Genomic DNA, 10783 nt, shown 5'->3' on the forward strand with positions numbered 1-10783 from the left:
TGTGACAATGAGCACAAAAGGCAAGCAAAGTTCACCTGGCTGTTACAAATTAAGGGTGACTGCTTAGAACAGGGGTGGTGCACCTCAGAGCTGAGGGCTAAGGGTGATCCCTTCACATCTCTCTATTAAGGCTTTCCCTTGGCCGCATCATATACCAGTGCTGCTTTACACATTCCTTGGGTGGTTTTACCTGTCTGAAATGTTTCCTTGAAGTTTGACAGTGCTTCTTCATTCCTTGGATGGACAGAGAGGCACTGATACATGCCTCTCAGAAGGTTATCCATAATGAAATATGACTCTCAGGAGGAAAGAGGGTCATCACTCGTGCCTTCTATATAACTACTGGAACAAGACAAAAAATTCCTTCCAGTAGCACCTTAAAGACCAACTAAGTTAGTTCTAGGTATGAGCTTTCGTGTGCATGCACACTTCTTCAGATACACTGGAATATATACCACAGTGTAGATATACTACAGTGTATCTGAAGAAGTGTGCATGCACACGAAAGCTCATACCTAGAACTAACTTAGTTGGTCTTTAAGGTGCTACTGGAAGGAATTTTTTGTTTTGACTGGCAGACCAACACGGCTACCTATCTGTTACTGGAACAAGCCATAACCCACAATAAAGGAAACAACAACACACACTAAAAAGAATAAAGGTCTTATGCATATCAGATATGGGTTCATGGGCATGGATGTACATATGACAAGATCTAGTAACAAACTGCTAGAGTGTGTTTGGAGACCTGCAAAGAAAATTTACATACAACAAATGCTGCAAGGAAAAAATCTAGAGCTATTCTAGAACATGCACATATTGTGCTGGGCACTGCAGATTACAGAAGAATTCATGGACACATTCAACAAATATTTTGTCTTATTAGCTGTTCCCTATTGTTCAGCTCTGGCCTCAACAAAATTAGATAACATTTTGGGGAAAAGATACAGCCCAGCAACCCAGCACTGGATGCTAAGATACAGAAAACCTCCACAGCCACCATGTATTTTCCTTTGGTGCTCATATAAGAAGGAATGAAGGATAACCAAACACCGCAGAAGACCAACATGCTAAAAGTGATGAACTTGGCTTCATTGAAACTGTTAGGTAACTTCCTGGCAAAGAAAGCTACTGTGAAACTGACCATGGCCAGGAAGCCCATGTAGCCAATGACTGAGTAGAACATTGCCACAGACCCCTCATTGCATTCTAGTATAATTTCTTCTGTCATTGAGTGCATGTCAACATCTGGGAATGGGGGATAAGTTGCCAGCCACACAGTACAGATGCCTGCTTGAATAAAGGAGCAGAAAAAGACAACAGAGTAGGCCAGACCTTTTCCCACCCATTTTCTCATTATTGATCCTGGTCTTGTGGCCATAAAAGCCAGAACCACAGTGATAGTCTTTGCCAACACTGAAGAAACAGCCACTGAGAAGATGATGCCAAAAGCAGTTTGCCGAAGGAGACATGTCACCTTCTGAGGTTCACCAATGAATAGCAAGGCAGAAAGAAAGCAGAGCAGGAGGGAGAGGAGGAGAGTGTAGGTCAAGTCCTGGTTGTTGGCTTTGACAATGGGAGTGTCATGGTGCTTTATAAAGATTCCTAGTACCAGAGCTGTGATAATTGAAGAGAAGAGAGAAAAAGAGGCTAAAGTGACCCCCAATAGTTCTTCATAAGACAAGAAATTTATTTCCTTGGGGATACATGCATCCTGGTTTTTGTTTGGATAATGTTCACCTGGGCATTTAAAGCAGTCACCCATGTCTGAAAAAGAAATGAGTCTCTGTCAATCTTATATTCTTTTTTTAAAAAAATAAGTTACAAGAATAAGAAAAAAAATACAAAATACAAAATACAAAATACAGAAAAGTAAAAACAATTAAAAACAAATCAACCTTTCCATATCTTGTCTTTCATTTACTTGTTTCCCTGACCTCCTCACACCTCCCTTTTTTGTATTCTAGTTCAATTAGTTATTTCAGCAATTCCATTCCATTTTTACTTTTATCTTAATAATTTATCTTAATATATTATAACTTTACATTCTCACCTATTAACAATCCATTTTTTACATACTCCTTTGTAACATTACTGCTAAAACCACATAACTTCATTCCAGCATCCTTCTAACATTCCTTAATTTTACAATGTTTCTGTAGATAGTCTTTAAATTTCTTCTAATCTTCTTCTACCGACTCTTCTCCCAGGTCTCGGATTCTGCCAGTCATTTCTGCCAGTTCCATGTAGTCCATCACCTTCATCTGCCATTCTTCCCGGGTGGGTAGATCTTGTGTCTTCCAATACTTTGCGATGAGTATTCTTGCTGCTGTTGTGGCATACATAAAAAAAGTTCTATCCTTCTTTGACACCAATTGGCCGACCAAGCCCAGGAGAAAAGCCTCTGGTTTCTTCAGAAAGGTATATTTAAATACCTTTTTCATTTCATTATAAATCATCTCCCAGAAAGCCTTAATCCTTGGGCACGTCCACCAAAGGTGAAAGAATGTACCTTCGGTCTCTTTACATTTCCAGCAATTATTATCAGGCAAATGATATATTTTTGCAAGCTTGACTGGTGTCATGTACCACCTGTATATCATTTTCATAATATTCTCTCTTAAGGCATTACATGCCGTGAACTTCATACCTGTGGTCCATAATTGTTCCCAGTCAGCCAGCATAATGTTGTGTCCCACATCTTGTGCCCATTTAATCATAGCAGATTTTACCATTTCATCCTGAGTGTTCCATTTCAACAGCAAGTTATACATTCTTGACAGAATCTTAGTTTTGGGATCTAAGAGTTCTGTCAATCTTATATTCATCCCATAAACATATCTATATCTGTTCCTCTCAGAGGTATTAAATGTACATCACTCTTCAAGTAATGATTTGTCTGTGATAGTTGCACACATCTGGAACAAAGCACCAAATATTGTTCATGACTAAGGACAGTGATGCACTTAGCCAGCTCCATAGTCATGGTGCCTACATTTTAGATTTTACTCATAGTTTAATGCTGATATTAAGGGGGGTGTTATATATTTGTCTATATACCCAAAGGAAGACTCAGGACACAGAATTATCTGAGATTATATATCTAAAAGCCAAATTAAAGCTAGTAAAACCAAAATATAGTTTGAAAGGAAAAGTTTCCCAAGACAGAAGGAAACATGTCACTTCCTACTCCTGGGTATGTTTACAGGAGATACCTGTCAGCTTGGAGGAAAAGATTGGAAAGAAAACTCTAATAACCTTTGGTAGGTGACCCGAGAAGCACACACTGTCCCCATCAGGTTAGCATTCACCCCAGTGTGCATGCCAGCCTAAAGGGCACATCCAATAACCCCAATCAAGGCAGCATAAAGTGACTCAAGAGTGTTCTTAACCCAATACTTCCTCAGTTATTTATCCCACCTCTCTTGACTTGTATTTTCTGTCTGGACGAACAGACAATTAAACTAAACTAAACAGTATGAAGTAGGCAAAACAGAGAAATATCAAGGTGAATTATGGGCTCACTCCCAAATTCCTATTCAGCTCCGAAATGACCACCTAACCCAAGCCTACATTGCATTGGGAAGGAGCAGGGGGTGGGGCTCTCCAAAGAGAAGTCTGCAGCATTCAGGAAGGATCAAAGCTTAAAAGCCTGCTCCCCCTCTCTATGATTGCTCCACACATTAAGGTGGGCCACCCACAATTCCTCTCCAGGAAGAGACCACTTAAATCTCCTTTCCTGGGGGAAATGGAGTGTGGCAAATTTGCCCCCACTCAAGTATAGAAGTGGCATTCTGTTGTAAGTTGTTTCAAGTTACTTTGTGTAAACAAACTAGATCATGTTCAAGAAAAACAGCAGAAGTATGTTTTTTTCCAGACCCAAGGGTGATATCTTTTGGTTCACTTTTAGTAGGAGACCAACATGACACATCCACCAATGGTCCCAATTTGTATGGGATGACACTGATTGACAGAAGCTGCCCTGGCTTCTTATGGCAATCTGTGATTTCCTGCTTCACCACCACATCTACAGGGCCTCTGCCAAGGCCTAGAAGCATCCTGTGGCCACTGATATGCTTCAGGAACCAGGCCACACTTCCAGTGCACTTCCAGTGTGGCATAGGCTTCCAGAAGTATGCCAGTTTGCCGGGCCTCGCGGCAGCACCAACCCTAACAGAATCTTGTGGTGGCAGCAGGTCTCACCAGACCTCATGGTGGTGGGCCTTGCCAGACACAAGGTCGAATTATTGCACATATATTTAAATAACATATATTGATTCATACCTTTTCAGTGCTGTCCTGTGCAGCACCGACCCCTACCAAAATAAGCCAACATTTTTTTTAAAAAAGTAGAATGAGTTTATGACTATTCTTTTAGGTGTTTTTTTTTTGGGGGGGGGGAGATTTAGTTCAATTTGTTGTACCTTTAATTATCTTAGGTTATCCACTGTTAGTTTATGGTGAGTTTATTTTGCATTAATATTTTAACTGATTTCTAGAGGTGTGTATTGATATATTTCATTATATTCTACATGGCCCTGTAGCCATATGGTGAAGTGCAACACAGAAAATCTATCTATCTCTACATAAAGTGGTCTTTACAAACCTATCCCTCTAGACTGCATTCATTTCATTAATAAACCTATACAATATAAGGCTTACCCTCCTCATGTGAAATCTTTCCTTCTGGACATGAGATGCAATCGTAGCAGCAAAATGGCTTCCCTTCCTTCACTTTCTTGCTATAACCTGGACGGCATCTTTCCACGCATTCAGAAATAGGTTGCGTCTAATTCATAAAGCAAATAGGACAAAACCAATAATCTTTCCTTTGATGACCTTTAAAGCTTCAAGGTGGGCTTTTCATTTTCAGATTTATCTTTAAGAAGCAGAATGGCTGCTAGTAATGCATGGTTCCATCATATGCTAACATGCTTTTGAAGTCTTGGGACCATGTTATGTGACTCCAGTCCCACAAATGCATGCCCAATTATCACTATCAAACTGGAAAATTAGGATTAGCATTTGGAATTCATCTTGTTCTACCCATCTCTGTCCAGTCTTTCAACCATTACCACTAGTGGTGTCTTTCCTCTACACCAATGGGCTGGAATATGCTGGAAATATGCTGGAAAGTAGTAAAAAGTTGTAAAAAGTACCAGGAATGTGGGAATAAGTTCTATAGTCTAAGTATGCACTGTGTGAATTACTTTCTTTTATCTGTCTTCATTTTCATCCACGGGTTCCAGTGTTATGTGAGAGGCGGAAAAACTGCTCTCTATCCATTTTCTCCATGCCAAGCATAATGTTATGAAGTATATAAACTTTTACAAATTTATATAAAGTATCTTCATTTGAGCAATACCTCAGGAAATTAATTTTGTGTACCATTACTGACAGCCAGTACTTCAAGGAACAAGTAAGGTAAAGGTAAAGGTAAAGGTACCCCTGCCCGTACGGGCCAGTCGTGTCCGACTCTGGGGTTGCGCGCCCATCTCGCTTAAGAGGCCGGGGGCCAGCGCTGTCCGAAGACACTTCCGGGTCACGTGGCCAGCGTGACAAGCTGCATCCGGCGAACCAGCGCAGCACACGGAAACGCCGTTTACCTTCCCGCTAGTAAGCGGTCCATATTTATCTACTTGCACCCGGGGGTGCTTTCGAACTGCTAGGTTGGCAGGCGCTGGGACCGAGCAACAGGAGCGCACCCCGCCGCGGGGATTCGAACCGCCGACCTGACAATCAGCAAGTCCTAGGCGCTGAGGTTTTACCCCAGCGCCACCCGCGTCCCTACTCAAGGAACAAGTAGTAGCTGGTAATTGCTATTAACTGGATCCTACCTGGTTAAACCAGTTGTCCCATGTGATGGCATTCTCATTGATGGTTAATACTTGTTCTGAAGGGGCCCTAGGATCAACCTTTCCAATCTTTACTTTAGATATATTTGAACCACATAAATAGTTGATGATATCAAATCCAGCTACTAACTTCCCATCTTGGTCAAAGGAAATCTTCTGTCCAGCACTGTTGTTAAATGAGATATGTCTCAGAAAGTGATGGAGCTAGATTGAAAATATAAAGGTTTAGAAAATGATGCAGGTGGGTCATGAAATTGCATTTGTCTCATAATTCGGGCATTTGTTAATTTGTTTTGCAAAGATATTGAGCTTTTTTAGAAACCCATTCATGCCCCCTCAAGAGTGAGTGACACAGGTTCCAGAACCTACTCACCACATGTTTAATTCTCTACCTTTCCCACCCATCATTAACAAAACCTATCAACATAAATATCCACTATGCACCACTAACTGTGGCAGCTTGGCATGACAGTATGGAATAGGAGGGGGGGAATGCCTCTGTAAGCCAATCACAAAAAAGGACAAAAAATCCTTCTTGCCCCCAAATAAGGCAACCAGTTAAACTCACACTAGGAGGGCAGGTTGGATCTTGTGCTCAGAAAGAAAGAGGACAAAGAGGCAGAGAGTATCACCTTAAATACCTCTGCCCCCCCTCCCCTTGCTGAAATTTTCTAGCATCAGAAACTGGTGTGGCTGCATGCCAGTCTTTCTGTCCCCGCACAAAAGCTATCCTGCCTGGACCACTTTTGCAGCCAGATGCAGGAGCAAACTTTCCTAAGATTATAAAATGTGGATTTCTGTACTGGTTACAAAGATTTTAGGGTTCAGCACATACACAACGAATAAGAAAGTAGAAAAAGCTGGATGGTTGAATTAAATATAATGGTTCTAGCTTTCAGAAAGACTAAGGAAGATATAACCATAAGTACTGAAAGAGTATAGGGAGACAGCTTACTTCTCAAATTAGTTTAACTACACCCCATGAGGATGTTTAGCTAAGTACCTTCCAATATGGTTGATTCTGAAGCTTCAGATCCCCTTCATCCAGCATTGCTATGTTTTTCAGTCTTGAAGAAGACATGGCATGTAATGCATGAGCTACACCATAAACAGCATTGTAGACACTGTAGCTATGGCCAGTCAGGCTCATTTCAAAATAGATGGACGGAAGGTCCACCAGCTTCTCCTCTCCTGTGCAAATATTCTCAGGCACCTCACCCACTGTTGTATTTGGAAATGCACAATCAAAAGCATGTTGCCAGAAGTCCCTGATGAAACCATCTCTAGAAGTGCTGAAAGGGTTTCTGCCCTCAGCGAACTGGTGAAATCCTGGCACATCATTGTACTGATATGAGAAGGCTATTGCACCATTGAAAGTTTCCATATCCCAATTCCTTTGATAGGAGAATGAATTGAGCTCTATCTGGGCTGTTGTTATCCACACTTTGCCTTTGGGTTTCTTTGCCATGTGGTCTACACCTGACAGAAATGACAACCATCTAAAAAATGGCAACGAATAAGATTCCCCACAAGCCACAATTACGTTGGCTTTGCTGTTTCTTATTTTATCATTTATTTCTTTCCCACGATCCACCATGCTGGTAACCTCTGAGATAAAAGTTGGAATGGGGATTCTTTCTATGAAGGCAAGACAGACACCTTTCTGGGGAAACGTTGGAAGCACAGTTTGCACAAATCTTTCTCCATTGTCAGTATCCATAACAACGGTCCCAATCCACGTCCACCTGAAGTGCAGAAGCAGATGGAGAATCCCATCATACTGAAGGTCTTCCTTAGGGACCATCTGGTAGAAGAAAAGGCCTGGGGTTTTATAGTTCGTCTCCAGAGCAGGGCTGTATGTTAGCTAAGGATACATGTAAAGATGAGGTTGAAGATAAAAAAATCACTTTTGGTGATTTAAACTCCCATTCATTACCCATTAGTGCTAGAGAAATTGACACTATTGGCACATGTCATTTCTACTCTGACAGCCATTTTACTTGCAAAGTTAGTGAACTGTATGAAGGCGTCTCAAATTTAAAGTTTTTTTATTATCTGTCTGCAAGTGATGCATTTTTAGAATAATTATCAGAGTTTTATTCAGTGAAATTAAGAAGGATGAGATATAAATATTTTTTAATAAAGAGGCAATGCTATATAAGCTCCATGCAGGTTTTCTGCAAATATACAATAATCACTGCTCAATAAACAGCTGGTTTGGAAGCTTCCTAAATTACCTTTTTCCTAGGGCTATTTACAGAGTGGGGTGCATTATGATAATATGTAGTCCTGAAGAATCTCCTTGAGATTCATGAATCAATTCACAGTAAATATTCTGAGGGGAAAACAAAGTAATCAAGTACTTTGAACTCAAAGTCAATGAGAATGTGGCATTTATAGGTTATGAACGGGCCATACAGACTGTGTTTTCCTGCACACCAAAGGGAGAATCAGGAGGCCAGTTTTGGTTATATTTATCAAATATAACCAAACATAATTAAGTGCAGTCAGGTTGAATCTTTGCAGACTGGTGAAAACACCAAACTCTGCAAAACTACCCCAGCTGAACTCCATCAGTTTAATCGCATGGGATGAAGCAGTTTCCCATCTCTCATTAAATGGGATCCCTGGGAGTTTGTGACTTGACTGGTGTACCCCACCGCTGTTGGTACATGTTACACAGGGGGCATCCAGAAGGCCAGACAGGGCACCATACCAAACAGCCTTCTAAGCTGATTGGCAGTGAAAGGAGTGCTCATACCTAAGCATAGAAACATTGGATGCTTGATGATGATCAAATCCACTTACCAGTTTAGGAAATGAAACAGAGAAATTCATAAAGCTCATGTGTATCAGTAGAGGGTAACGTGGAGTAGGCAAAAAGAAGCAAACAAAAACCTAACATTGATTTAAAAATATCCCAGAAATGCCTAGTCCCATATTGCCAAACATTGGAAAGGTAGATGGCATGAAGATTTAAAAAATAAGAGGTTGCGGGTGGCACTGCCATTAAAATGAGGATGCACTTCCCAATCTGATTGACCCCTTGTACCATGTGAAATCCTGCTTAGTCACTTCTTCCAGAAGGAAGACTCCCATGATTTCCTTAATAAAAGAGAAAGAGAGTAGCAAACTTGCTCTCATCCAAAGAATAGGGCTAGCACCTAAAAATGATGAGGATGATGTTGATTTAAATTTGTGTACCACCCTTCATCTGAAGCTCTCAGGGTGGTTCACTGCATAAAAATGTACAAAACATAAAATGCACAATAAAAATGAGAAGAAAAACAAAATAAAACAATAACACCCCTCTCCCACAGATGACACTAACATGTAAGATAAGATTCATTTGTTGCCTTCTAAAGCATCCATTGCACCCAACTATGACTAAGGAGTTGTGAAGGAATTGTAAACTTGTCATACTCTTATTTGCATATCTTACCTGTGGAATCTTGTGCATATCCAAGAAAATGGCCATATTAGAAGAAATTTGGGAATCCAGACCACCAATTACTGCAGTTAGCTTATTACGTAGATCACAGTTGTAGTTTGGGGAAAATCTCTCCAAACTGTACATGAGCAGCATTGTAGAATGGTAGGTCCACATAGAATTGTAATAGTTGTCATAGATGTGGAAGCCCAAGGTAACATTGGGTAAGATATGAGAGTTTTCATTAATCTCCTTCACTGCGAAGACCAAGGCCACAATATGCTGGTAATTCTTAGGCAATACTCTAGAATGAGAGTTACATTTTATATCAGAAGGATATTCTACAATTTATCATCATCAATATGCACATATAATCACCATATTAAAAAACAACAACACAGAACACATAATAAAACCAAAACCAAAGACAACCTAATAATCCCCCCTCCCACAAGACATTTTAAAAAGGCATCAGATGACAATCAGCCCAAGACTTGCTTACCAACAATCATTCTACTTCTAAGATAAATGAAGCCAATATTAAGTAAAAAAAATCAAACCCTTACAAAAAATCTTCCATCAGTGGCTGTGGAGGTTCTATTGTGAAATCTGGTGAGAAGGAGATGAAGCCACCATGGGAAACAACAGCACCAATGAGGAGGTCTCCGGATTGATGATACTTGTGGAATGGAGGGTGTGGATACCAGACCCTGCATTTAACAGTGCGAGCCTTGCATGCTATGTGAGGGAGCAGAATGAGCATCCATAACACCAAGAGAACCATTATCCCCAGCACAAGTTCAATTTTTCCATCTACATGCAGATTCTCCTGTTGAAGTCTATAAAACAGTCCCAAGAGCCTGCAAGATTACAATGGCCTAATCTGAATGTTCAAACAGTCCTTAAGTCTGCAATTGCAAATAGAAAGACCTGAGGAGCATTCTGATGAATAAATGCCTCATTTTAGTTGCTAGCCCTCCCTCTAAGTGCTAGAGGATATACTTATGGCATCCTTCATGGTATATATTGTTAATTTAATTAACAGAAACCACAACTAAGTTCCTTTTTTTTGTTTTTGTTTCGGCAAGCAGCAGTTAATTATAATACTCATCATGATAATAAATGTAACTACAACTACACAGATGACATTTTGGCTTGTTCGTTGCCTTTTATTTTTGACATGCAGCAACTAATTGCACTGCTCATGATAATGAATGGCATCAAGAATTCAAAATTGGAAATTCCCTGAGAAATTGCACAAGAAAACATGTTTGCCACATCTTAAAAGGGTGTTTCCTCATGCACCTAGTTTGATAGGAAATTATAGAATGTAAATGTTTCTGGGGACTTACAGGAAGGATCAGACACCAGAAAAACAAGGCCTCAGTCTATAGCTGTCAACTTTCAGATTTGAAAATAAGGGATCAGCAACCTCAACTGTCCTGGGGACAGTCTACAATATATCTAACAATCCAGAGTAGCAGTGGGAAGCAGTGGG

At 40.4% G+C, this 10783-nt stretch overlaps 1 protein-coding gene across 1 annotated transcript in view; it reads right to left on the reverse strand.

The window, feature by feature from the left end:
* Positions 1-862: 862 nt before the first annotated feature.
* Positions 863-10783, reverse strand: part of LOC310830532 (vomeronasal type-2 receptor 26-like) — a gene marked incomplete at both ends in the record, with an annotated part of 48806 nt that continues 38885 nt past the window's right edge. Inside the window, one exon of the mRNA XM_083710312.1 lies at positions 863-1767. Coding sequence (XP_083566438.1) covers positions 863-1767 — 905 coding nt within the window. The remainder of the gene's footprint in view (positions 1768-10783) is intronic.

This window comes from Podarcis gaigeae (assembly GCF_964106915.1).
Source record: "Podarcis gaigeae genome assembly, chromosome: 13".
NCBI lineage: Eukaryota > Metazoa > Chordata > Lepidosauria > Squamata > Lacertidae > Podarcis > Podarcis gaigeae.